This window comes from Meriones unguiculatus, chromosome 16 (genome assembly GCF_030254825.1).
Source record: "Meriones unguiculatus strain TT.TT164.6M chromosome 16, Bangor_MerUng_6.1, whole genome shotgun sequence".
Taxonomy (NCBI): Eukaryota; Metazoa; Chordata; class Mammalia; order Rodentia; family Muridae; genus Meriones; species Meriones unguiculatus.
Window position 1 is genome coordinate 4,543,231 of NC_083363.1, and position 27,480 is coordinate 4,570,710.

The 27,480-nt window shown below is 56.4% G+C and overlaps 2 protein-coding genes across 3 annotated transcripts; both read left to right on the top strand.

The window, feature by feature from the left end:
- Positions 1 to 1,404: 1,404 nt before the first annotated feature.
- On the top strand, positions 1,405 to 13,582 carry LOC132648410 (uncharacterized). Its single transcript, XM_060369985.1, has 4 exons — positions 1,405 to 1,474; positions 1,536 to 1,929; positions 2,103 to 2,273; positions 13,432 to 13,582. Exons 1-4 carry the CDS (start codon positions 1,405 to 1,407, stop codon positions 13,580 to 13,582), a joined length of 786 nt encoding a protein of 261 aa, XP_060225968.1.
- Armc12 (armadillo repeat containing 12) lies at positions 2,286 to 27,096 on the top strand. 2 transcript variants are annotated; one of them, XM_060369171.1, is made up of 8 exons: positions 2,286 to 14,921; positions 15,033 to 15,083; positions 16,056 to 17,723; positions 18,574 to 18,719; positions 18,924 to 19,058; positions 26,080 to 26,253; positions 26,384 to 26,455; positions 26,706 to 27,096. In XM_060369171.1, exons 3-8 carry the CDS (start codon positions 17,561 to 17,563, stop codon positions 27,051 to 27,053), a joined length of 1,038 nt encoding a protein of 345 aa, XP_060225154.1. In that variant the 5' UTR covers positions 2,286 to 14,921; positions 15,033 to 15,083; positions 16,056 to 17,560; the 3' UTR covers positions 27,054 to 27,096. The 2 variants fall into 2 exon arrangements, with proteins under 2 accessions (XP_060225154.1, XP_021485869.1); XM_021630194.2 differs by lacking the exons at positions 2,286 to 14,921; positions 15,033 to 15,083 and having other exon boundaries at positions 16,056 to 17,804.
- Positions 27,097 to 27,480: the final 384 nt, after the last annotated feature.

Sequence of the window (27,480 nt, forward strand, 5' to 3'; positions counted from 1 at the left end):
GGATGTGGGCGTGGCAGGCCAGGGAACAGGCAGTGCCCAAGGACTGAGGGTGGGGAGGCCACATTCAAGTCTACCCCACCATGCTTTGCTTGGCCTTGAGTGGGCGATGCTTGGGTGCCGTCCCCTTTCCAACCTTCCCCCCTCAAAAAAAAAAAAAACAAAACAAAAAAACTCCCCCTTAAGCAGTGGAGATAATACATGTGAAATATTTAGCATGAAGACTGTGTGGTTCGAATGTGAAATAAATGAGTCACCTCCACCCCTCCCCAGTTCCCCTACACACACGCGCGCACACACACACACACACACACACACACACACACAGAACTTCCTAGGAATAGTTTTCCACCTCACCCCCTTGTTCCTTGGAGGTCTCTAAGGCTGTTACACACTTTGGGTGCTTGCCCCTGCTGGTTTAGGCTGTCACTTAACCACACACTCCGTGTGTGCTTGTCTCTTCAACTGGCTTCCAAATGCCCAGGGGTATTTTGTTGACCTACAACGGCAGTGTCAGACTTGGCCTGTGAGGGATGAGTTGGGGTGGGGTAAATGAACAAGGCTTTAAAGAAAAAGCTTGCTTCCGGCTTCAAGGGCTTTCTAATCTGGTGAGTAAACAGAGAACTTCAACAGCGGACAGGCCCCAGGCTGCTGGGCTTTGGGGAGCTGCAGATGAACTTGGGTGTGGAGAGGGGAGGGGGTACAGGTTTAGCCCGGGCTTCCTAACTGGGGCAGGAGGGATGGGGAAGACAGAGGGCAGGCACCCTGACTGACACTGCACAGAAACGTGGAAGGGCTGGGACCTTAGAAAGGTGCCTCTGTGGGCTGCAGAGAGGACCCAACACGATTGCTGCTCTTGCAGGGGAGCTGAGTCTGGTTCCCAGTGCCCGCATCACCTGGCTGCACTACCTGTAACCCCAGCTCCTGGGGATCGGATACCCTCTTCTGGACTCCGCTGTGTGTGTGTGTATTCCTCTCTCTCTCTCTCTCACACACACACACATATACACACATTAAAAATAAAATATTAAAAAAAAAGAAGTATGTCTCACTTTTCATGACATCCTTAGCGGGACCACCCCAGAGCCGTCCACGCGTAGACGCTCACGCTCGGCACACAGTCCTCTCTTTGGAGAGGAGCCAGCCCTTGTCTTTGCGGGACCGGCTGAGAGAGATGACGGCTCTCAGTCACACACCAGTGTTCGGGGCTGGACACTAGGCAGAGCCTTTGGGGTCCTCTTGCGCCACCCTGCCCTCGCTCCACCACTCCCTCCTCTCAGCATCCTGCCAGGGGCTTCCCAAGCTTTCCAAAAAGGCCGGGCTTGGTTGCGGGCTCCGGGAATCCCTGGAGTCTCCAGGCTGCCCAAGTCTGTGACGGATCTGGGGGTGGGGGGCGGGGGCGGGGGGATGAGAAAGATGGAGGCTCCTCTTGGGGATCGCCTGAATTGGTCCCCTCGAAGCGGGCTCCGGCTGTCACGTGACCGCATTCCAGGTCTCCCAAGTCTGGGTCTGGCGTGTTTCCAACTATCCTCCCGCAGTCGCCGAAGCTGAGCGTCTGCGTGGAGGGGCGGGGAGGGGCTCTCAACACCTGCCCCGGCCGCGAGCTGCGCTCCCCCTCCACCAACCCGGGGGCAGGGGGCGCAGCCGGCCGGGGAGTCAGGAGAGGGGCGCGCGCACGCGTGTGTGTGCGTGTGTGTGTGCGCGCGTGTGTGCGTGCTCGGGGCTGCTGGGGCCCACCCTCCAGGGGTGCGTCCTGAGAGTCCCCCGCGGCCACGGGAGGCTGCGCCACAGCGCAAGCCGCGAGCACAAACAGGGCGAGGAGGCTGGTGTGAGCGCCTGGGCCCGCTGCCAGCGCGCCGGGGCTGGAACACAATGTCCCGGGCGAGAGCGGGCGGGCGGGCGCGAGCGAGAACAGCCTGACTCAGCAGCTGGGTAAGTGGGTGTGCTCACCCGCTCCCCAGATCAACCGCTCCTGTAGCCTGCGGTCAGCAGCCGGCTCCGCGCGGGGAGGGAGGGCGCGGCGCCCTGAGGCCTCCACGTGGTGGGCTCCAAGGCCCCCTGGTGCCCCCAAGAAGCCATCTCCGGACCCCCACCCCCACCCCCAGGCCGGAGCGCGGCAGGCTCAGCCCACCCGGAACCGGAGCCACCTCCTCACGGCATCCCCGTGTGCGGAGGACCGAGGAGAGGCAGGCCACAGCCCGGCTGGCCCCTCCGAGCCCCGCCCACGCTGGGTCACCTCTGGAGGTCTCCGAGTGCCTTGTGACTGTTAGTTACAGGTAACGCAATTTGCTCTGGGCTTGGGGGCGGGGAGGGGGGGATATGGGGACCAAGGAAGAGCATCCTAGAAGAATTGAGACGGAGTTCTGCCCTGTCCTCGGCTGACCCAGCCTGTTCAGTGTCTCTTCCTGTCTCCCCCCTTCCTTCTTTCAAAACCACTGGGGCCCCGAAGATTTCCTCTGGGGAGGGAGGGAGAAGCAGGTGGCGTGGTCCTCTGAAGCCTGAGACGCTGCCTTTTCTGTAGTCCCCACCCTCCCACCTGAAGCCACAGCAAAGGCCCACGAAGCCGGCCACCCAGCCACAAAATTCCTCCTTCGAGCTTGCTGACTCGTGTGGTCTGATGGGGCCATTAAGAGCATGGCCGCAGGCCAGAGCAGCGTGGTTCCTGGGGAGGAGGGGCCGATTAGTGCGCTCGGCCTCCTGGGGTGTCTTCAAGGTACCCCGAGGGACACCCTGTGCCTGGAGAGTGCCAGCGCAGGCAGGGAGGGGCTCTGTCCTCTTCTGGATTCCCGGAAAGGTTGGAAGGGTTCTGGCAGGCAGCACAGGCCTGGGTTCCAGGGCCTTCCAGGCTGACGTTTAGGGGAGGCACCCCAGGCTGCTGAGGTGCCCCACCTGGGCCCAGTGTCCCCCAGCCATCTGACTGCACCATCCACAAACTCTGTCGAAGGTGAGGAGATGGGTGCCAACCGGGGCCCAGGCCGGGGCCCTCCCTTCAACACAATCCACATCTCACACATAAGCTGACAACCTGCAGGTCTGCCGCTGATGCCCGTGTTTGCGGGCGTTGGTGAAACACACTCAGAAGGCAGTGAGCTGACTTTCCCATCTCCAGCTCTGCTTCTCGAGCAGACACTTGCCTTCCCGGGACCTGCAAGTGTCCGAGTTAAGTGACCATGTTCCCACCCCAAGTACATCCCCCCTGCCCGCCGAGGCCCAGCCCCCCAAACTCCCTACAGTGGCAGGCTAGCTTTTAGGGGGCTGTGGATTAACCATGGTCTTGCAGTACTAGGCAGGCAGTTTACCACTGAGCGAAATCTCTACCCGTTAGTTCATTCTAACTGCATTTATTTATAGGTTTTTGTTTTTTCCAGACAGGGTTTCTCTGTGTAGCTTCAGCTGTCCTGGACTCGCTTTGTAGACCAGGCTGGCTTGGAACTCACAGAGATCCTCCTGCCTCTGCCTTCCCTGAGTTCTGGGATTACAGGAGTACGCCACCACTGTTCCCAGCTGTTAGTTTTAACTTGAAAAATTAAATTACTGGGTGTTTGCAGCCTGTGCTGCCTCTTGCTCCTGAGCGTCAGCCGAGGGGTGGGGGGATGAGGAATGAGGTTCCCATACCAGGGCTCTTAGAGGGCAGGCCTCAGGCAAATCCTGCAGCCTGCCCCTGTCCTGGGTGGTAAAGTGCTCCTAAGAGTGCGCCCTCTTCTGGAGGGGTGAAAACCCCTCATGGTTCCAGGCCTGGCACTGTGGCATCCTTGAATCAGGCGCTCTCAGAAGTCCACTGAACTTCCCACTCTCAAGCTCCCCTTCCAGCGTCTGGTGTGAGAAACTGCTCACGACCTCAAAACAGATCTGCACTCCCAGAGTGCAGCCATAGGCGCTGTGCAGGCGGCAAGGGCGGCCTAGCTGGTTGACCTTCGGCTGGTTGACCTTTTGGAAGGTGCCAACCTGTGTGTTACCCATGCCAAACAATTATGCCAAAAGATATCCAGGTAACATGCCACATACCGGAAGAACACGCTTACGAGCCCACTATGAGGGGAAACATCTCATTCCCAAAAGATTTCCCCCCCCCTTCTTCCTGTCATCAGTAGTTCTGAATGTTAGATATTTTCCCCACAGGGTCAGAAGGTACCTAAGTATATGATCATGAGTGGGAAAACAGGGGACAGAATCAGGTTTTGGCATTGTCTCCATTTTCTTTTGTGTGTGACTTTGTTTTTTCGAGACAGAGTTTATGTTTAGCCTTGGCTGTCCTGGACTCTATTTGCCCTGGACTCAGAAAGATCTGCCTGCCTCTGCCTCTCCAAGTGCTGAAATTTACAGGCATGTTCCACTGCCTGGCTTTTGTGTGTGGATTTTTTTTTTTAATATAAATACAAGATGTAAAACATTAACGAAAGACAAAGTCTCAGTGAACGTATTTCAACAGTTCAACTTTTATAACAATTATAAATAAGCCTGTTAAGTTTCTGCACTGGGAGGCAGAGGCAGGCGGATCTCTGTGGGTTTGAGGCCAGCCTGGTCTACAGAGCACACCCAGGGCAGCTAGAGCTGTTACAGAGAGATCCTGTCTCAAAAAACAAAACAACCACCACAAAAGTTTCTGGATGAGAAAAACATTAAATTACTGAGCTCTGCATAGTGGCGCCCGCCTTTGATACCAGCACTCAAGAGGCAGAGGCAGGTGGATCTCTGAGTTCGAGGCCAGCCTGGTCTACAGAGGGAGAGTTCTCAGACAGGGCTACACAGAGAAACCCTGCCTCAAAAAATTCAAAACAACAACATTTAAATTACTGTATTTGTAAGTTGTGTGTGTGTGTGTGTACATGTGTACATGCCAGAGGGTACATGTGACAAAGAACAACTTTCAAAGTCTGTTCTCTTTCCCCCCGTGGGTCCAGGATCAAGCTTGGCGGCAAGTGTCTCTAATGCGGGGCCATCTCGCTTTGCTACTTTTGTTTTAAAATGTTTCTGTTGGGAGGCAGAGGAAGGTGGATCTCTGTGGGTTCCAGGCCAGCCTGGCCTACAAAGTGAGTCTAGGACAGCCAGAGCTATACAGAGAAACCCTCCATAAAATCTTTGGGGGGGGGGGGAGGAGTTACTATTTGTTCATTACTTTTTCCAGTCCTTTCTCTCCGGCTCTACAAATTCCTCCTTTGGCCCAGATGGTCATGACTCTAACCCGGGGTTTCCCTGGCTCTTACACACCCTCCTGGAATCATCTTTCCCAAACACCATTTACGGTATATGTTACCACTGTCCGGTATATGTTACCACTGTCCGCCAGGCACACTGGATACACTGGGCTGTGTGTGTTCCCAGGGCTGAGGCCTGGGTTCATTCCTGTCCTTTCCAGCCCACTGAGCACAGATCTGCCATACTCTAGGAGGACATCAGGCACTCCTAAGTGACCAAAACATCCATTTGATCCCTCTCCTCCTTCTTACTCTCTTTGCTGGTTTGGTCTCTCCATTCCCACGAGCCTAGTGCCTTCCTGGTGACCACCCAGGCCCTTTGTTTTTGTTTTTTGTTTGTTGAGATAGGGTTTCTCTGTGTAGCCCTGGCTGTCCCAGACTCACTTTGTAGACCAGGCTGGCCTTGAACTCACAGAGATCCGCTTGCCTCTGCCTCCCCGAGTGCTGGGATTACAGGCATGCGCCAGCTCCCCCAGCTAGGCCCTATTTATAAAACATTTATGTATGTGTTTAGTGAGTGGACGCCATGGCCAAAGGTGGCAGTCATGGAGCAGCTTGTGGGGGTCAATTCTCTCTTTGCCTTGTGGGTCCCCAGGTCATCAGGCTCAGCAGCAAGCACCGTTGCCCACTGAACCATCTTGCTGCCCATTTTTCATTGACCTCAGACCCTTCAGAGATTGGAGGAAGGAGAAGGTGACATCCAAGTTTCCTTCAGGGAGTTTGTGCTAAAGGGCAAACCCAGCAAACACAGGGCCGAGGAGCAAAGTGAGTGCCACCGTTGCTGTGGTCCCTGCTCCTGGGAGACAGAGCCACAGAGGCACGGAGGGGCTGTGGGTGTCACTAAGTTGGTACAGTGCTCGCCAAACATGTAAAGGCCCTGGCTTCCTCCATCCCCAGCAGCAGGAGGCACACACCAGTAACCCCAGCAGTTCAGGGGATCAGATGGGGAAGGTTATCCTTGGCTAAGTAGAGAGTTTGAGATTAGCCTGGGCTAGAGAGCCTGCTTTAAAAAAAAAAAAAAAAAAAAAAAAAAGAGTGTGTGTTGGTGGACACCTTTAATCCCAGCACAGCACCCAGGAGGCAGAGGCAGGTGGATCGTCCTGAGTTTGGGGCCACCCTGGTCTGCAAACAGGACAGCCAGAGCTATTACACAGAAAAAAGTCAGGCTAGTGCGGAGTCTCTGCTTTGGCATGCTCTGCACTAACAGTTTCTCACACACAACGATCCTGTCTTCACAGCCGCCTCCTGACCTACCTGGAAATGCACCTTCCACAGCAAGGCTCTGGCAAATCTCAGCCCTATTTTGATCCCTTTGAGCGGCCTCCAACCTTTCCTAGGTTCTATTGCTTAATTATGTCCTGTGTGTGTGTTCACCCCATTTCCCCAGAGGCTGTAAACTCCTTCGTGGCAAAGACGCGTGTCCTTTCTCTATCACTTACTTAGTCTAAGAGGGAAACCGGAGATGGACACCCAGACCCACAGGCTTGGGTCCCGTCCTGGTTCTAGCACTTGGCATTTGGGCTCAGGGTCCTCTCTGAGCCGCTCAGACTCCGGTCCTAAAGCTGTAAAAGGGGCTAAGAATACGAGGGGCAAAGGTCACAAAGACCTGAAACGCTGGGACCGAGCTGGTGAGCAGCACGGAACAGTTTGTCCTCTTTCCGTGAATGGCTGGGGCCTTCCATGAATTAGAGAACTAAGGCTTCCCCGATTAGCGCCTGTTCTGGGGTATCTGACAGTGAATAATTACATAGACGGCTCAGTGGATAAAGGCGCCGCCGCCGCCACCGCCTGACAGCAAGAACTGACGGCTACAAGCTGCCTGCCCTCCGGTCTCCGTAAGCACCCGAGTCTCCCCCCGAACACACACAAGTGTAATGGAGAACATTACGTCTATTCCAGGATCATATCCTGGGTGCAAGGCCCCTCGGCTCGGGTTTGTGACGACCTGTGAACCCGTGGGCTGGGAGAGAGCAAAAACAGTGCCCAAGAACGGTGCCCACCAGAAACCGCTGTCGAATCAGAAATCGAACACAAGGTGTCTCTCATTTTCTCCGACACCAAAGCGAGTCAAAAAAAAAAAAAAAAAAAAGCCAAAAACAGAAAGGCCCCACCCCGCCGAGCCCCCAGACCAGCCGCACCCTGTCCTGGAGCCCCAGTCTGCGTGCAGTCCCCGGAGTCCGCTTGTTTCCAGCCCCACCTCCTATTGCCTTGGAAACAGTGACGTTTGGGGGCGTGGCCTCTCTCCATCCTCTCCAACGGCTTGAGCCGCGCCTTAGCGCAACCTGGGGGGCAAGGGGGGAGATGATAAGGTTCAAGTTGTAGGATCCTCCTCCGCCCCTCGGAGGGAGAGAAGTGCGCGCGCGCCGGTCTGCGCCTTCCCGAGAGAGAGCGCGCGCAGCCTTTGCTCTCGGCAGTTCCGCTCAAGATCGCCGGAGTGCGGGTCTGGGTCCCGGGGAACCTCCCCTGGCGATCTAGCGGGGTCTGGAGACGTCAGCTTGGGTGTCTGGAGGCCCGCCGTGCCCTCCGTCCTCGACGCCGTCCGGGCAGCCCGTCCGGGCGCGGCCCCGCTCGTGCCGGGGCCCCCCAGGCTCTCTGCGCGCCCGGGGCGCGGGCGGGAAAGGGTTAAGCAAGGTGCCGGCGTAGGGCGCGGCGGGTGTGGAGGAGGGGAGCGGGGAGAAAGTGAGAGCGGGGGCGGGGGGGGGGGACCCGAGCGAAAGAACATCCTGTGCAGCCGCCGGATGAGGGGGGCGGGGGCGCGGGGGAGGCCGGGCGCCGCGCTCCGCCCCGCGCTCCTCCTCCGGGGCGCCGCCCGCTCCCGCGCTGCACGCGGCGGCCGCGGGTCCCTCCCCGCGCCGTCCCCTCGGCTCCAGCCCCCGGCTGCGGCCAGCGCGGGCGGTGTGGGCTCGGCTGGGAGGCGCGGGCGCCCCGGCCCTCTCCGCGGAGCACTGATGGGGAGCACGGTCCCCCGCGCACCGCCGGGGCTCGCACCTTCCCCGGCCACTCCTGCCGGCTGCCCCGCCGGGGCCTGCGCCGAGGGTGGAATCCGACAACCCTCCCGCTCCCGGGATTAGAACCCGGATCGGTGGCACCGCAGAGGGCTTCCCACTGGGTGGGGCGAGGCTCGACCCCGCCTCCCGGCTCCCAGTGGACGGGGCTCCGGAGAGAGGCCTCTCGGAAGTGAAGGTGGCCAAGCTTGGCTGCCCGAGTTCGAGCCCCAGGTCGCACGTGGGGCAAGGCGAGACCCACCCGTTCCCATAACTTGAGCTCTGGCCGCCATACCTGCGCCTGGGGACGCCTGTGTCCCCCAAGATAACTTAAAACGTGGGGGAGCCGGGTGTGGTGGCTTTAAACCCGGCAGAGGCAGGAAGATCGCTTGAGTTGAGGGCTCAGCTCCTGGAGTGCATAAACTGTCTCAAAAAACAAAACAAAACAAAACCCAAAGTTTTTAAAAAAGGGGCTGGGGTGGGGGGCGACAGGGACTGTCCCTCACCTGATGCAATCAGGAAAGGGCGGGGCCGGCTCACAGGTGCCTGGGGCTCCGGCCAGCTTTTTGCAGTCCTGGTTAGCCCTGGACTGCTCTGGAAGGAAGGATGACCTTGACCTTCCGATCCTCCTACCTCCGCCTCCTTAGAGTGTCAGGGTTACGGCAGCGCACCGGCGCCTGCTGTATACCAGGCCCCCGCGGATCCTGGGGCCCTAAGGGCACTGAAACACCCACGGCCCACGCTTGGGTGGAGAGAATGAGGAAGTGGCCTTGGGGGCAGCAGCTCGGGAACGTGGGCCCAGGGCGTGTGCCCGTGCCTTATCGCTCGGGGAGGCCCTGAGGAGGCCTGGGAGGGAGCCACGCCTGCGCTCCAACCACGTGGAGCCCCCGAGTGACCGGTCAAGGTGCGTTAGGCCACGTAAAGCGCAGGTTCGGTCTCCACGCTGGGGGTCCGGGTCCCTTTCCACCGGTAGTGGATGCGAAACACACAAATAGCATAGAACCAAGTGGCCGAACTGGCCCTGAGTCATGGCAGCGTGACCCGTGACCAGCGTCCGTGCTGGCGTCAGCTAGACCGACCTGCACTGACCACCTGGAGAACACCAACCCCGGAAGCTGAAGAGCTACCCCGCGCTGGGGGCTGGGGCAGGCTGCAAGGTGCCCTCGCCCGCCTGTGGTCCAGCCCCGAGTTCAGTTTGCAGCTCCCGATAAAGTTGACAGGACGCACCCTGTGATGCTAGCGTCCAGATGGCGCAGGGAAGGCTGGAAATGCAGGGCACCCTCAGCTACATGACCCGAGTTCGAGGCCAGCCTAGGCTAGCCTGCCTCGAAAGCTGGCTCAGCAGTTAAGAACACCGGTCTCCTACAGAGGACCCAGGTTCGAATCCAGTCACCCACATTGCACTACTCTCAACTGTAACTCCAGTCCCAGGGGTTCCGATGCCTTCTGCTGACCTCCACCGGGACCAGGTACTCACGTACCATGCGATCAAAATTTGAAAAACAAAAAAGGGAACTGGAGAGATGGCTCAGAGCTGCTCTTCCAAGGGTCCTGAGTTCAATTCCAGCAACCCCATGCATCTATAATGAGATCTGGTGCCCTCTTCTGGCCTGCCGGTGTACATGCAGATAGAGCACTGTGTACATAAAATAATCTTGAAAAAAAAACAAAACCAAGTTGCCAGGGAGATCACCCAGGCACGGGGGAGCAGAGGCCTCGTCCTAAGTCTCCGTCAGAATAAAGGAAGCCCTTCCTGCCTGGCTGGATGGCCTGACCTGTCATCCTCATTACTCCGGAGGCTGAGGGACTCATTGTGTCGCTTGGACACAATGCAGGCACAACACAGCTGCCCCCACCCAAAGCCAACAAGGCAGCTGATAAGGCCTGGTGCCTCAGCCCAAGGCCCAGGTTTGACTCAGAGCACCACAAGGGGAAAAAAGAACAGAGAAAGCCTGGTTGCCCCTCCCCGATCCTCCCCTCCACCCCACCCCCCAAAAAAAGAGCTGATGAAGATGTCACCCTGAGGATGACCATCCACTCCCGTCCGGAGGCAGAACCAGAAGCAGTGAGCTCCGGAAGTGTCAGGCCAGAGACTAGTCTATCGAGTTTTGTTTTTTTTTCCCTCCTAGACAAGGTTTCTCTGTGTAGCCCTGGCTGTCCTAGAGCTTGCTCTGTAGACCAGGCTGGCCTCGAACTCAGAGATCTGCCTGCCTCTGCCTCCCCAGCGCCGAGATTAAAGGCGTGTGCCACCACGGCCCGAGGGTCTTTAGTCTTGAAAGAGCAGGTGTGGGCTGTGGCTCCGTGGTTAAAGCACACTGAAGTACAACTCTCCGGAAGCCGGGTAAATGCCAGGTAAACATGCTCCCCTTTCGAATCCAGCCTCTGAGGGCAGACACGGCATCACCAGAGTAAGCTCGCCGGCTAATCTAGCCTTTCTTCTCGTGCTCTGGGTTTATTGAGAGACCCTACCTTAGTGAGGTGAAAGAGTTCAGCTGACACGCCCGGGAGGAAGAGAATTGCCTCCGTCAGATCGGCCAGTGGCCACGCCTGTGGAGCGTTTTCTTGATTGCTAACTGACGTAGGAGGCGCCATTCCTAGGCAGGTGGGGTGCGGCTGTATAAAAAGGTTAGCTGACCATGAGCTAGTTTAAAAAAAAAAATCCCGTGGTTTCTGCTTTCAGTTTCTGCCTTGATTTCCCTAAATGATGGACTCTGGCCTGAAAGTATAAGCCACACACAGACCGTCTCCTCCCCGAGCTGTTTGAAGGTTTTGTTTTATTTTCTTATTTGTTTTTCAAGACAGGGTTTCTCTGTGTAGCCTTGGCTGTCCTGGACTCACTCTGTAGACCAGGCTGGCCTGGAACTCGCAGCGATCCGTCTGCCTCGCCTCCCGAGCACTGGGATCACAGGCAGAAAACTAGGACAAAGAATGATCGTAGACCTCAACCTTGAGCCTCCCCGTGCGTGCACACTTGTGCTCTGACACTTGCTGGCCCCCACACACAGGCACCCCACACACATGCACACACACACTGGGCGACAGATGTGAACTTTTCGGAACCAGCTTGGTTGGGGTCAGAAAGCGAAGGAAGGCTGGATGAGACGGGGGGGGGGGAGGAGGGACACACACACACACACACACACACACACACGCAGCCTCAGGTCAGCCAAAGTGGGTGGCTGTGTTCCCGTCCCGAGCTGGTGGGAAGTGACTGGCCATTCCACAGCAGTGGAGTCTCCAAGGGCCTCTGCTGCCTTCCTTGCGTTCCTTGTTTCGTGGAGTCCCTGTGGCTCCCCGACTCAGGCCAGGCAGGTCTCCAGGACTGGCCCTGGTGGCTAGCGACAGGAGAGAGGACGGGAAGACAGTGGGCGCAGGAGTGTCCACTGGAGAGATGGCTCAGAGGTTAAGAGCACTGGCTCCTCTTCCAGAGGTCCCGAGTTCAGTTCCCAGCAACCACATGGCGCCTCACAACCATCTGTAGTGAGATCTGGCGCCCTCTTCTGGTGTGCAGGTGTACATGCAGACAGAAGACTGTATACATAAGCAAATAAATCTTTTAAAAAAATGGCAATACGGCAGAGGTCAACAAACAGGTATGGAAGCTGCTGGCGGGCTTCCCCTCAGCTCCCCTCAGGAAAGACACCCCAAGGCCCGAGCCTGGAAGTGGGCCTCTGCCCTCCTCTAGGGGAACATAGGGGTAGTGGCCCCAGCCACCCGCCTATAAACTCCATCCCGGCTCAGAGAAAAAGGCGCTGGAGAAATACGTGACTGTGATCAAGGTACATGGCACACGCGTGTGAAGATTTCTTAGTGGAACCCCTCGTTTGAACAATGTGTGTGTGCTAATTGCATGTATGTGTGCGGTGGCGCGCACCTTGGGTCCTGAGGGGCAGAGGCAGGCGGATCTCTCTGAGTTCGAGGCCAGCCTCGTCCACAGAGTGAGTTCCAGGACAGCCAGGGCTCCACAGAGAAACCCTGTCTCAGAAGACAGACAGACAAAAGCCAGGCACAAAAGCCAGGTCTGAGCGCTGGAGACCTGGGGACACAGGACCGCCTGGGCTTGCTAGGGACCTGCAGGAGCCAAGCTGGTGAGCCCCAGCTTCTGTGAGAGCTCCTGCCTCGGGTAAGTATGATGGGGAGGGGCCCCGAGGGCGGCCCGGCCGTTAGGCGTGCACGCTGCCCGCGCAGGGGTCCCGAGTTCAGTTCCCAGCACCCACACCTGCCATCACAGTAGGTGATGAGACGCGGAGGCGGCTCCGGGCCGCGCACCCACGCGTCCACAGATGCGCACGCTCTCGCGGCAGGGTGAAGGGGCGGAGGGAAAAGCGCACCCGCGCCCAGACTCCACCCCGAGCCCGAGCAACGGACCCCACCAGCCTCTGAGCCGGCCGGAAAGCCGGCCAGCCCCTGCGTGGGAGCCCCCGCCGGCCCCCGCGAGCAGGCCCGGGTAGGCGTGTGCGCGCCGTCCGGGCCCGGGTAGGCGCTCCCGGAGCCGGAGCGCCCCCTGGTGGTGCCGCGCGCTCGCCACCGCCCGTCCGCGCCCCGCTAGGCGCTCCCGGAGCCGGAGCGCCCCCTGGTGGCGCGAGGAGCCGCGCGCGCTCGCCACCGCTCAGCGCCCCGTCGCCAGCCTCTGGTCGCTGCAAACGCTTCCCTGAGTGGGAGGAAGGGACCGGTAAGGATCTGGCACCCCTGTGGTGCCCTTGGCGGCAGAGGCGCCCCCAGACGTGGTCTTTAAAGTTGCGCCTGGCCCTGTTCACCCGGCCCCGTCCCACCATCCTGGGAGCTGCAAACCCTGCAGCTCCTTCCGCCCGGTTGGGCTGTCAAGACCCTCCTGTCCTCGTCACTTCGGAGTTGCCCAAATTTCTTTGTGTCTTCGATCAAAATTGGCTTGAGTATTCAGTACTGGGAGGCAGAGGCAGGTGGACGTCCTCCCCTCCAACCCCTCCATCCTCACAGAAACCCCAGTGGAACCTACTGCTTGGTTCAGGATCCCTCACTTGTCAGTTCAGCAGCAGCTCCCCTTCGCCCCGTGGTACCCAACCCCTCCATTCTCCTCTCCACCGTCCCCCCCAGACACCGCCCCCCTTGACCCACAGACAGAAAACGTCTCCATCTTTACTCAGACTAAGCAGACGCTCACAACGCACATGCTTCTCTGTAAATCGATGGGACCATCCTAACCCAGGGGTTCAGGACACCCCACGTTTATTTGGCCAGGCTCTGGCCTCTTACCCACTCTCTTTGTCTCTTCCCAGATCCAAGCCTTTACAACGCAGAGGTGATCCTCTCCTTCTTAGTCCACCCCTGAAGATTGGCCAGGCCGACACCTCTACCGCATTAAACCTTCTGTCCAGCTGGGGTCATAGGCTCTGGCCCTCCGAGGTCTGGCCCTTCTCAGGCTGCTGATCTGGGATTAGCCATCATTCCAACTCACAGGGCCGTTATCCTAGATAGAAGACACTTAATTCGGTCGCTCGCAGTGCCCACCACCAAGGAAAACATTCTGCCTGTCCTAGGGCTGGCTAGCTTCTTACCTTCCTGGATTCCTTCTTGCTCCCTTCTTGCCTGGCCCCTGTATGAAGCAGCCCTTGGCCCCTCACACAGACCCCTTCCTGTACCCATTAGGATCCATCTTGTACACTTCCTTAGGCCCTCCTCCAGACCCCGGCCTGACACCTTCCAGACTTAATTCACCCCCTTCTTTCACCACATTCTAGAAAAGGAGGGTCATGCCCTTGGGGTCCTGGGTCACCAGCTAGGATCTTCCCTTGCTCTGATGCATGCTTTTTAAACAGTGGCCTTTCCTACCAGAGGGCAAGCCCCTGGCCTGGGAGCTCTGGCCGCCACTGAACTTACATACAAAACACAAAGGGTTTGGGCCACCCTCTACAGGCGTCCCTTTTCACCACGTGTAACGCCCCCTAACATACAGGGCCTCCAACATGACCCGGGGTTCTCTCTCTTTCTGGTAGCACTAGCAGACAATGCTGTGCGTGCCTTCCAGCCAGGCCCACATCCCAGCATTTCACACTGACTCAGGTCACTGACTGTCTCTCCAGCCCATCTGTTTCTGCCGGAGGCCTCCGCTGCCCAGCGCGTCAACCAGAGCCTGCCCCGTCTCGTCGGCAGCTTCTTCCCTCCACCTGCTCCCAACATTCCTTCCTCCTTGCCCACTCAGTGAGGAGCCTTTCTCTGGCTCCTGGGGCCTGCTCAGTTCTCCGGAGCCTCCCGCGTGAGAAACTCTCCAGTCATTAAAAGACGTGCTCCTCCCCCTCTCCTGGAACCCTCCCTACCTCCTCCCTCCCCCGCCCCCAGGCGCTGCCTGCTAAGCCACACAGGGTCCTTAGGCCCTTCTTGGCCCCTTGCCCGTCCTGTCCCTCCGCTCTGTCCTGAAATCTCCCAGCTTCCCCTGGCCTCCTCTGTCTCTCAGCCCCCACTTGGAGCTTACAGAAATTCCCTCCAGCCGGGCCTGCGACCCTTCCTCTCTTCTGCCAAGGACTCAGATCTTCTTAAAGCCCTGCTCTGCCATCACCGACAGGTTGGCCTCGGTCAGACGGCCAGAACCCGCAAGCTCGGTTCCTCAGTGACGGCCACTTCCGTCACTGCCCAACCAAAACTGTTCCGAAGAATTTGCTCTTTCATATTCTAACTAAGGGCCCGTAGATGGGAGCCAGGGGTCCCTGGTAAACCGAACCACAGCATTCATCACAGCTCCCCATCACACACAACTTCTCTCAACCTCCAGGTGAAAAGACAGGGTAGAGGGATTGGCCCAACGCTCCACAGAGGTCCTTACGCCCCTAATATCACCCTGCTTTAGATGATACTGATCCCGCCTCCCCTTCTCTTGATTCAGACCACTGCGTAGCAGCTGCTGAATGCCTGGCCGCTTTGGAGAATGTTGGTTGTGAGTCCTTCCCGGGTCAAACTCCTCACCACCGTTCCTGGCCTCGCCCATCCTCTTACTAGATCCTTTCACTTTGCAACTTGTTCATTGCTCTAAGCCAAATCCCTCCACCACCCTCAATCTCCCCCCTCCCCCGTCTCTCCTTTGGCATCACACAGGGCCTTAACTCCCCAGGAAGACCCTCGGTGGACCCACGGCAGCCCGCAGACTGTCACAATTCCTAACCCTTAGCGCTCCTACCCAGCCCCGCTGTCCAAACGTTCACAGTACCTCCATTACTCACGGCACGCAAGATTAGCCCTGCCCAGCACTGGGTGGTCTGGGACCTGTGTCCTGGTGTTCCTTTTCCCAAACCAAGGGTGGTATCTGCTGAGGAACCCTTGCCAATTCCCGACACCAGGCTTACAGTGGCACAGCGCGATAAATGAGCAATCCAGGTCAGAGCCTTCCTAGGAGTCCTGGGCCTAGCCTCCGGCCTCACCCACCACTGGACTGGCAGGGCTGGCTAGACATCCCTAGGTGTTTATCATCGGTTTTCCTCTCGGTTTCTCCGGATCGCCAGTGGGTGGGTGGCTCGGACCATCCTTCCCCTCCTAGGCCAAGCAGACTCACTGGCCTCAGCGACATTAAAAAATTGGCAAGGATTCGATTCACTGACCGCAGAGAGAGGCATTCTTCGTCAATTCCTTGGGGGTGGGGGGAAATGCTGCTTCTGTGTTGACCAGCCGGGCAGAGTGCAGGGCAGGATCCACAACTCCAGACAGGTCTCCAAAGATGGCAGAAACGGCCCGCTGCCCCTCGCCGGTGGGTCACTGACAGAACAGGAGGGAACAGATGCCCTTCCCATCCCCTCTCCTCCTCCTCCTCTTAACCCTGCTAATCGAACCCCGCCTCGCCACCTTCTTGCCTAGATAACTTCAGCAACAGACTGAAAAGGTTTCTGACCAGACTTTTAATCCGTCACTGTTACAGGAGTACCAGCCCCTCGCTGTGAAGGCGAGGCCTGCTGCACTCAACTGCGCCCTGATGGCGAAAATCAAACTTCCCCAAGGACCTCCACACCCCAACTCAGCAGGGAGCAGGCTGATGACAACATCGCCCGCTTTCCAGCCCCCCCATTGTAGGACTACAGGGTGATGGAGGATAAAAGGGCAAAGGAAAGTAACACCTTGACTCAAACGTGACCCCCAGACCAGGGCCAAGGAAGGACTACCTGGACCACACTTGACCCCAAGGCCAAGGCCAGGGACAAGAAACAGAATCCTACCAACCCCCAAGCTTGCCACAAAAACCCTGCCAATCCCTGAGCGCACCACAGAAACCCACCGGTCCTCACCCTGGAAAGCTCTGACTGCCCCCTGCCCCCCAAGAAATCCTATATCAGCCCCGCCTTTTGCTCAGTCCCCTGCTGCTGCTCAGCCCCAGAGATGACACGTCCTGAGTTTCCCCCGCCCAGACAGATGGTACAAGTGAGGTTTGCTGTAAGGTGAGGCTTTGTGGTATCCCTTGGTTCCCTATTGCCAAGGGCACCTCACAGTTCACAGTGTAGCCCCTCCTGAAGCAGGGTGGCCCGCTTTCCCTGAGGGAAACCTGGCCTGGCACAGCAGAACTGTTACACTGTAGCCGGGAAGGCACCCTCTCCCGGAGCAGAACCGTTACACTAGCAGGGGAAACATTCCCCTGCCGCAGTGCAGCTGAGCACAGCCATAACGCTTCAGCTAGGAAAAGCCTTTCCCTTTCACACCTGGAGTGCGCCCTGGAGGTAGAGGCAGGAGGGCCAACCGAGGTTGTTCTTAAGACAGTAAGACGGAAGCCGGCCTAAGTGGTAGCTTACCTCAGAGACTAAATAAGAGGCGGAGAGAGGGCTCAGTGGTAAAGAGCACTTGCTGCTCTTCCGGAGGCCTCAGGTCTGCTCGCTGGATCTCACGCCCGGCAGCTGGCGATTGTCGGTACCTACAGCTCTAGCTCCGTGGGGACCCATGCGCACGTGCGTGACACACCTAATTCACACCTCATTTAAAGAGCCGGGAGTGGTGGCACCCCCCTTTAACTCCAGCAAGGGGGAGGCAGAGGCAGGCAGATTTCCGAGTCCCAGGCCAGTCCGGGTTACATGGTGAGACCCTGCTAATAAATAAAGAAGTGATGCCGATAGAAAGCTTTGCCGTGATGGGACCACGGGCTTGCCCGTGTAGGGCAGGTGCTGCTTCTGAGCCCCACTCCAGCCCTCCCTACCTTATACCCCCAGCCTCCGGCTTCCTCTTGGCAGCCTCCCAAAGCCGAATCTTCTCTGCTTCGGAGCACTCTGGGCCTGTTTCCCCAAGGGCCATCCTTGACCCCAGCATCCCCAAGTTCCCTTTGTTGCCTAGTTCCAATTCTAGCGCCCTGGTTCTCGGCCCTGCCAGGGTTCTGGTTCTGGAATGTTCTCCCCAGGAGCCCCGGGCCTAGCTCCCACCTAAACACAAGACAGCACTGAAGACATGGGAAAGACCTTTCCCCGGTGCCTGCAGCAACTGGACTTCCGCAAGAGCATTGTGGGCCTAGTCACAGGCGCCGGGGCCCTCTACCTGCTGTACAAGGCCGTCAGGGCGGGCATAAAATGTACACCGCCCCTCTGCTCCAATTCGCCCATCTGCATCGCCCGTGAGTGCCCAGGCCCTGGGGAGAGGGGGCTGCCCCAGGGGGCCCCCGCTCCCCAGGCCTCCTCCGGGGGAGGCCCCAAAGGCGTCTCCTTCAAGCGCCTCCCTCTCTTCATTTCTCTTCTCCGGTCTGCTTCAGTTTCCCTCCCCCGCCCGGCAGCTGAGGCGAGACCCTGCTGTAAAAGTCTGGGTGTTCCTGGGGAGCAGATTTCACGGAACAGGCCCCAGGGGTCACCCGCTTTGTCTCTTTCTGTTCTGTATATTGAAAATGGAAATCAAAAGCTTTATTTATCCCACTCTTACCCACTGGAGACACTGAGGGGAAGAAAAGTTGACAGACCTTTTGCTCTTAAGATTCCAGCTAGGGGGACTGGAGAGATGGCTCAGGGGTTAAGAGCCTTGCCTGCTTTTCTCAAGGACCTGGGTTCAATTCCCAGCACCCATATGGCAGCTCACAGCTGTCTGTAATCCCAAGGGATCTGACACCTTCACACTAATGCACATAAAATAAAGTTAAATAAATAAAAAAAATTAAAAAATTAAAAAAAAAAAAAGAGTCCAACTAGTTGGTGGGATAGTTTAAATGTTTGGGTTTTTTTTTTGCGTTTGGCTGTTTTGCCTGTGAACACTTTTGGGCACTGCCTGCATGCCATCAGGAAAAGGGTCACCTCTTTGAGGCTGTTGGTTGCCAACTGCCAGGGCATCCGCTGAGAACAAAGCGCTACCTGTTACTGCTGTCTGCCGGGAAGGCTGTACTTGCCCAGCCCCACTCCCCAGCCCCTTGCTGTCCTCAGGCTGTGAGTCGAGGTCTCCTAACCCGCGGGCTGGGGGGCGGGGGTGGGGTCGCTGTCTAGGCCTGGCCATCGAGCGAGAGCGCCACGGGCGGGACTCTGGCGAGATCCGAAGACTTCTCAATTCTCTAGAGTGCAAACATGATGAGTACGTCAAGAGCATGATCCTGCACAGCATCACCCGCTGTGTGTACTTGCTGGAGACTGAGGTGAGGAGGGGCGAGGTGGGGCCCCTCCCTTCCGGGCTTGCTCCCCTCCTCTGCAGCCCCAGGCAGCAGCTCAGCCCCAGCCACCGTCCCTCTGACTGGTGGCGGCTTGTGTGTGTGTGTGTGTGTGTCAGAGACTGGGCGGTGGGGACCAGGGGCCCCGGACACCCGCTCCTCCTGTCTCCCACCTCTCCTCACACACTCTAGGCCTCCGCTTGCACTACGGAAGACATCTGCTTGGTGGGTGACATGCTGGACGACGCGGACAACAGTGTCAAGATCCAAGCTCTGAATGCACTGAAAGCTTTCTCTGGCATCAGGAAATTCAGGCTCAAAATCCAGGTAAGCCCTGCCCCGGCCGATCGGCGGGGTGCTCCCAGGGTCCGCAGAGCTGGGCTGGGCCCTTTCCTCTGCTCGGTTGAGTGGTGCTGTCAGGGAAGTCTGTTTCAACCTGAGTGTGACCCAGACCTGAGTGAGGAGTCGGCGGTCAGCTTCCCCACAGGCTGCAGTGGTCTCCCCACGCCCGGATAAGCCCCTCAGAGCCTCAGGCACCAGCACATATGCCACAGCTGGAGGTAACGGTGTAACTCACAAGACCTGTCATTTCAACACCAGCTGTCCTTTGACTTGTGACAGGCGGGTTATGAAACTGGGGTGACCGCACCTTGAGGGGGCCCCGAAATGACACAGGGGTCACAGTTCCGAACCAGACAGACAAAAGAGAGGAGAAATAGACCAAGGGCCAGAGGAAAGATGGGGGTTTGTCCCCCGTGCAGGCCAAACCCTCACTGCTCAGGGTTTCACTGACAAGCCCCCGTGTAGGGGGGGGTCATTCCGGTGACCACCAGCTCTGCTCCCTCCTGTCTGTGGAGCTTGGAGGGGGGCTGGAGATTTCTGTCCCCTAGTCATCCTTTTCCAGTGACCTAAGGGCTCACAGCCGTGAGGGTGTGGTGACAGAAAGCATTCAGTGTTAAAAGAGCAGCTGGCTCAGTTGGTGGAGTCCGGCCTCTCAGGCAAGAGCCCCAGGGTTGCGGCACACACCTGTACCCGCAGCATTTTGGAGGTAGAGGCAGGAGAGTTGAAGGCCATCCTGGGGACTGTGGCCTGAAGCCAGCCTTGTCTCAGAAAAAAAAAAAAAAAGTAAATTGTAAAATATAAGGTCTTTGACCCCAAATTGCCTTCTAGCAAAATGCCTCTTTCTCACCAGCTAAAAATAGCTGAGGGCCAGGAGACTAAAAGTGCTGATCTGAGTTTGATTTCCAGAAACCACAGTGGGTGGAGAGAACTGACTCCCAAGTCATACACACACTATCAGACTTTTAAGCAGTACAAAGCTCAGAATTTAAATCATACGCCCACACACATGCACACTATTGGTTATTTACATATTCATGTTTTGTGGGTTTCTTTGTTTTTGTTTTTTAGTTTGTGTTTTGTTTTTTGAGACAGGGTTTCTCTGTGTAGCCCTGGCTGTCCTGGGCTCACTTGGTAGACCAGGCCGGCCTTGAACTCACAGAGATCCGCCTGCCTCTGCCTCCCCAAGTGCTGTCATTACAGGTGTGTACCACCCAGCCTGGCTCTTTTTTTGGGGTTTTCAAGACAGGGTTTCTCTGTGTAGCCCTAGATGTCCTGGAACTCACTATGTAGACCAGGCTGGCCTTGAACTCAGAGGTCTGCCTGCCTCTTCCTCACAAGTGCTGGGATTAAAGGTGTGGGCCATCACCACCTAACTTAAAACATATATGTTCTATATGTATGAGGTAGAAAAAAATCCAGGGACAAGATGGCTCAGTGGTTGGGTTTTGAGCCCAACAACCCGATTTCAATTTTCAGGGCCCCACATGGTGGAAGGAGAGGACGACCCCCCACAAGGTGTCCTCTGACCTCCACGTGTGTGCATGGGTGCAGCACCTCCCTCATACAGCAGGAAAAAAAGTTCCTAAATGTGGCCAGCCCCAAGCTGAGCAACGGCATGGCCATTATGGCACCTCCCCCACCCCACCCTCCCCTCCAGAAGGGTTGAGGCCTCACATTTGATGCTGGAGGAGCAGATACCCCTGCATTTGCGCATTTTGCGAGGCAAGGCGGCCAGATGGGTAAACTGAGGGTTGTTGTGTTTGAAGTTCTGTGTGCACAGGGATGTGGCATCTCCGATGACATCTGACAGCTTAGGGGAGAAGGTTACGCCGGCTTCTTCAGGCGGCTTCATTCCACTGTGATGAGAGTAGCATGGCAGAGTACCTCAGCTTCTGGTGGTGAATTTGTGGCCTGGCTGTACTCAGCACAGATGACCGTGAAGCATAGAGAGAATCAGGACCATGGGACAGATAGAGCCTTTAGATCCCACTCATAGTGAACCACTTTAGCTGGCTAGGTCCCACCCCGAAGGGTGCTGGATCCCACTGTGGAGAACTTTAGTTTTAAAGATTATGTGTATGTGTGTGTATCTGTGTGTATGTGCACATAAGTGCAGGGACCTTGGGGGCCTGCAGAGGGAGACACATTCCTTTGGAGCTGTAAAGCAACCTCACATAGATGCTGGGAACTAAACTTGAGTCTCCTCCCAGAACAGCAAGAGCTCTTAACCTCTGAGGCACCTCTCCACCCACTACACTTCATATTCTAACTATAAAATTACTACCCTGGCTCCAAAGATTCACAGTCACCTCCTCATGCGAAATGAATGCCTTTAGAGTGAGCACCCCGTTCTGAAAGGGAGGAGAGGGGTGGCGGGAACAGTGCTGGAGAAAGAAAGGTGTAGGGACCAAGCCTGGTGAAAGCCTAGCAGGGCAGACATTAAATCCTGTAGCTCCACATTTGGTGGTTGAAGCCATGGCGGCATGGAGTGTCAAGGGCTTGCTTGTGGAATCCCGCCCCTAAGGTCTTGCACTTGCAACCTGCCTCTCTCTCGGGCCAGCTCTGCTATCTTTACACCACAGCTTTCCTAGGTAGACATCCCACATTCTTGCCATCTCTTCTCTTGGAGTTCCATTGCCACTTAGTTTTCACCCTTGCAGCCTTATGATTGACCCTCTTGGGGGCTCCGGAAGGGAACACAACTCTGTAAGAGTCGTCTGGTTTCTTGGGCTTTTCACTGGAGTCTCCGTGGAAGCGTTCACGGCTCCGTATTCATTCACGCATTCCTGCAACACCAGCCCACAGTTTACAATGCCAAGCTTTGCTGCCACAAGAGTCAACTGCACCACAGCTACAGCGGCCTTTGAGTTGCCAAGGCTGCTGGACACTTTTCTGGGTGGCCCTTTGAGAGCAGAGCAAGTCTTGCCAGTGGATCTGTAGTGTGTGTGTGTCAGATGTTCAGAAGTCACCTTTTTCTCTCGGCTCATGCAAAGGGTTTGCCTGTTCTATCATGGTGTTAATCTCTTTAACAGTTACAGCCACGTGCCCTGTAACTTTAAATGCACTCCTTCTATGCGCACAGACGGCATGTGTTCAGGTCCTCTGGCTCTGCTCTTTGCTCCCAGTTTTCACTGAGTCTGGCTAAAGGTGGTTAACAGTAACCATGCCACAATGCCACAGGAGCTGCACCAAAGACTGTCTTAAAAATTGTTCCACCAAATCACACCCACTGCCTTTAAGATTCAACCTCACTCACTACTTTAGGACACAGGAGGAACCTAGACGGACACTTTAACAAACATGGACGAGCTGTGGCCTAATTCCTAGCTGGGTTCTTGCTCCTCACCTGAAGCCTCATGGACACAGTCTGTGCTGCTTGGTGGCTACCAGCGGTCTCTATCCTAAAACGACCCCAAGAATGACCGATCAGACTCCACTTCCAGGGCTCTAGGGAGTTTCTGGTCTGTATCTCCAAGGTTTTCCAAATTCCTCCTTCAGACAACTTCTGAAGGCCTAAGAACCACACTGCCAGGCCTTTAGCAACAACCCCACTCCTGGTACCAATTCCCATGCTAGTTAACTGTGGGGCATTACTACCACAGGCTTGACAGAAACCCCCTACAGGAGGAAATAGTTATTTTGGCTCACAGTTTCAGTTCATCACAGTGGGGAGGCATGACAGCAGCTTGGCCCAAGGCAGAAGGAGCCTATGGTCTAGAGGGTACATTTCCCAGCAGGCCGGGAAGCAGAGAAAGACGCAGGAACCAGAAGGGACGATTCTAACCTTCAAAGGCCCGCCTCTCACAACCCATTTCTACCAGCTAAGCCCCACCTCTCAACTATTCTACAGCCTCCCAAAATAGTGTCACCATCTGGGAACAACGATCCAAAACATGAGCTGGGGAGGGGGGAAGCATTTTGGCTTCAAACCATACATATGTGGCTTTTATTCTTCCGTACTTTGCTTTCACTCCCCAAACATTGAAAAGTCTAAGATTCATCTTTCCTTGGCCGCGTTGTTTGTGTCTTTTGATAGTGGGCGATATGTACTGTTTTGTGAGTACCATTGCTAGACATTTGCCTCTGCCCTGGTGTTTCTTGCACCTCCACATGCAAAGGGTACACTGTGCCCAACCTCCTTGCAGCCCCGTCTTCCAGGAGAGCCAGGGCTAGGGAGTGAGGCTCCATAGCAATAGAGAGGAAGACAGAGACAGGGAGAGGGGAGAGGAAGTCCACGTTGGGGTCGCAGTGTTCTGAAGGCTGTGATTTTTTGTTCCCTCTATACCACATCAAACGTGTGCTCTTTAAAGGAGGAAATAGGACCTGGGGTTTGGTAGAGTGCTTGCCTGGCCTGTGTGAAGCCCGGCTCCATCCCAAGCACTGCATAAACTAGGTGCCTGTGAGCCTAGCGCTCAGGAGGTAGGGACAGCAAAGAGGTCAGGGAGTTAAGGTCACCTTCAGCTAATATAAAATTGGAGCCATTCTGGTAATTAGCTCAATGGTTTCTTAAAGCATTATGGCTGGGCAGTGGTGGCACACGCCTTTAATTCCAGCACTTGGGAGGCAGAGGCAGGCGGATCTTTATGAGTTTGAGGCTAGCCTGGTCTACAGAGCAAGTTCTAATGCAGCCAGGGCTACACAGAGAAACCCTGTCTTGAAAAACAAAACAAAACAAAGCTTAAAACATACATTAAATATACATTTCAACTGGTAGTTGCACTCCTGGGCTTTTCTCCCAGAGAAATGTAAACTTATAGCTACATAGAAACTGCGCACAGTTACTCACAGTGGCCTTATTTCAAATTGGCTCAAACTAAAGTTACCAAAAGGCTTTTTAATGGGCAGATGCTTAAATCCATTCAAAGGAATCCTCCTCAGCAACCAAGAGGAGTGACACATATGACGTGGGGTAGATCTCAGTGGGATTACAGTGGACGAGAAGCTGCCAACCTCAGTAGGTGACACAAAGAGTAATCTCTAGTAATCTCCCTTATACGACATTCTCAAAAAAGTGTCCAGTTGGAAGACAGATCAGCACCCGCCAGGGTCAGGAAAGCAGGTGGCAGGGACTATAAAGGGTCCCACAAGAGTCATCACTGGCCCCGTTCTGATGTGATGACGGAACCACTGATGACGGCGGCCACGGAAAAGCTCTGTGATAAGACTCGGGCCTGGACTCTCACACTGCAAGCCGCCCTCTCTAGGCTCTACTGTGCTAGGCTTGGGTGAGGTGCGTCTGTCGAGGGGGTGACAAGGGGACTTCCTACTGGGTTTTCTCTGCAGCTTCCCGTGAACTTATAACTATATAAACAAAACAGTTTACTTATCTAACATTTTATTCTAAACTTATACAATGTTGCAAACATATGTGATTTCTTTCTTTCCTTCCTTCCTTCTTTTCCTTTCTTTCTTTCAGTTTTTCAAGATAGGGTTTCTCTGTGTAGCCCTGGCTGTCCTAGAACTAGCCCTGTAGACCGGGCCAGCCTCACACTCAGAGATCTGCTTGTCTCTGCCTCCTGAGTGCTGGATTCAAGGCATGCACCACCTTGCTATTTTTCTCCATTATTTTTAAATCTTAAGTTTACAGTTTATTTTTAATTTATTAATTGTTCATAATTACTTAAAAATAAAAGACGCAGTGCCGGAGAGAGGGCTCAGTGTCTAAGAGCAATGGCTGCTCTCCCGGAGGACTCGGGTTCAATTCCTAGCTCACATCTGTAACTCCAGCCCGAGGATCCAAGGACTTCTGGCCCCTGGGTACGAGGCACACGGTACTCAGACACACGTGCTTCAACTCCTACACACATAAGTTTAAAAAAGGAAAAAAGGAAAAGCACGTTACATGTGACAGTCTCGTGGAGAAAGGAAAGAAAGATGGAGGGGAAGGAAACTTTTGTGCCGGGCATGTGGAGGTGACATTTAAGCAGTCTTGGAGGATGCAGGCAGGTGAGCTCTGGCAGGTGGAAAGGCATTCTCAGCAGAGGGAACGGCCTGTGCAAGCCTCCTGAGGCAGGTGAGCCCCGCACCACCAAAGTGGAAGACAGGACGTGAGGGCTGAAGGTCAGGGGACAGGAGTAGAGCCAATGGGTGTTCTGAAGGAAGCTGCAGGGGTCGTGGAATGGGCAGGATGCTGAGGCAGAAACTTGGGTGAGAGACGATGAAGGCCTGAAAGACGAGGATGGAAATGCGCACGGGCGGAAGGAAGGTAATTTGGTTCTGTGCAGGAAGTTTTTGTTTGTTTGTTTGTTTGTTTGTTTCTTTTACAAATGCTAAATGTTTTTTTTACTTACTGTGTGTGGGTATGTGTGCACGTACATGCCATGGCACACTCGTGGAGGTCAGAGGGCACCCTGCAGAGGTCATTTCCTCCTCCTACCACATGGGACATGGGACCTGGGGATCAAATTCAGCGTGTCAGTCTTGACAGTACCTTCACCTGCTGGGCCGTCTCTCCAGCACTTTTACTGGATTAAGAATGTGTGTGTGTGTGTGTGTGTGTAGACAACTTTGCAGAACTGGTTCTCTCTTTCCACTGTTGTGTGCTCCCAGGGCTTGAACTCAGGTCGACAGGCGACAGGCTTGGGCCTGCAAGCACTTTATCCCACTAGCCCCTTTTTTGTTAGGTCTGAAGATACAACCAAAAAGATTGCCTGAGAGATGGGAAAGGAAAGGAGGGGAAGGAAGGGAGGGAGGGAGGGAGAGGGAAAGAGAGAAGAAGGGAGGAAAGGGACAAAAAAAAAATTGGAAAATGCTGCACATTGGGGCTTGGAGGGAATGTGACCCCACTGGCGAGGATCAAGGAAGCAGGTTTGGGGTAGGGAGGAAGGGGGATTAGCTGGATGACCTTCCCGAGGGGGTGAAGCCGAGGCATGAGGGGTGGGGGTGGCTAGCCGAGGCACCGGGTGCTTCCAGCTCAAGGGAGCAGGATTGTCTCCTGGGTCCTGGGTGGGGTCCCTGAAGGGCCACATGAGGTCACCAAATGAGAGCAGGCCCGTCTGCCCCCCAGGAACACTCCATCAAGGTGCTGGAGCTGCTCTCCACCATCTGGGACACGGAGCTGCACATAGCCGGCCTTCGACTCCTCAACAACCTCCCGCTCCCGGACTACGTCCACCCACAGCTGCGGCGCGTGATGCCCGCCCTGATGGAGATCATGCAAGCGGACTATATCCTGGCACAGGTGCCTGCCCCGCGGGGCCGCGGCTCCGCCCCCACCAGTCCTGGAGCAGCCGCGAGGGGGAAGGGCGGAGGTTCAAGCCGCCCCGCTGAGGCCCAGACCCACCGGCCCTCTCCTGCTCTTCCTTCTTCAGGTACAAGCCGTCCGCTTACTGAGTTACCTGGCACAGAAGAACGACCTTCTCTACGACATCCTCAACTGTCAGGTGAGGACAGGGGGAGGGGGGCTGACGGGAGGCCGGCGGATGGAGGTTTTAGAGAAGACTGGGTTCACCAGGTAGACTGTGTGTCTGCGCATCGCGTGTGCGCGGTGCCTGTGCGGGCCAGCAGAGGGCGCCAGATCTCCCCCGCAAACCACCGCGCAGATGCAGCCCATCCCAGCCTGGTCCCTCTGCGAGAGCAGTGAGAGCTCTTGGCCGGCTCTCTCACCCCCACCCCCACCACCCCCGCCCGCAGGTACATCCCAACTTCCTGAGCCTGTTCCAGTCCACCCAGCCGGGAAGCCTGCTGTTCGAGGTGCTGGTGTTCGCCGAGCGCCTGAGCGAGGGCCGGAACTCCACCCACTACCGCGCGGTGAAGTGGCATTACCACGAGCAGTCCCTGCACGAGGCCCTCTTCGGGGACGAGTCGAGGCTGGCGGACCGGCTGCTGTCCCTGGTCATACACCCCGAGGAGGAGGTGCAGATCCAGGCCTGCAAGGTCATCGTGAGCCTGCAGTGTCCGCAGGACGTGGGCTGCCGGCCGTCCAGCTGCCGGCCGTCTCCCTGCCGGCCCAGCCAGTCCTACTTTCAGAACGGGGAGTGACGAGAACGAGAAACCAATAAATGCATACGGGAGGGAAGCGTGAGGCTTCTGAGAGCGCGTCTGTCCCTGCCCTCCCAGGGCCTGGGCAGAGGCGCTGTTCGTCAGGGCCTCGGCCTAGGCCAGGGCACAGCACGGGCACATCTCCCCAAACACCCCACTTTCGTGTTTGGGAGACTGACCCCCCTCCTTCTGTTGCTGTTCTTCAAACCTGCTTTTCTTTTTCCAGTTTTTTTTGTTTTTTTTTTGTGTGTGTGTGGTGTGCGCGCATGTATGCACGCATGCTTTCATGGGGTGGGGGTGGGGCGTGTGCCCGCCTGTGCGCGTGGAGGCCGGAGCTCCGCGGCAGGTTCGCCTTGGTTCGCTGAGGTGGGGCTGGCTGAGGCTGTCTGTGGCGGGGATGCCATCTCTGCCCTCCGCGGCTGCTGAA

What these genes read in the sequence shown, in the direction of transcription:
- Armc12 (XM_021630194.2), top strand. Translation starts at nt 17,561, where the DNA reads ATGGGAAAGACCTTTCCCCGGTGCCTGCAGCAACTGGACTTCCGCAAG. An exon ending in AATTCAGGCTCAAAATCCAG is followed by an intron (nt 19,059 to 26,079) that starts GTAAGCCCTGCC and finishes TCTGCCCCCCAG; the next exon opens with GAACACTCCATCAAGGTGCT. An exon ending in CGGACTATATCCTGGCACAG is followed by an intron (nt 26,254 to 26,383) that starts GTGCCTGCCCCG and finishes TTCCTTCTTCAG; the next exon opens with GTACAAGCCGTCCGCTTACT.
- LOC132648410 (XM_060369985.1), top strand. Translation starts at nt 1,405, where the DNA reads ATGAGAAAGATGGAGGCTCCTCTTGGGGATCGCCTGAATTGGTCCCCT. An exon ending in AAGCGGGCTCCGGCTGTCAC is followed by an intron (nt 1,475 to 1,535) that starts GTGACCGCATTC and finishes ATCCTCCCGCAG; the next exon opens with TCGCCGAAGCTGAGCGTCTG. An exon ending in CAGCCTGACTCAGCAGCTGG is followed by an intron (nt 1,930 to 2,102) that starts GTAAGTGGGTGT and finishes CCCCACCCCCAG; the next exon opens with GCCGGAGCGCGGCAGGCTCA.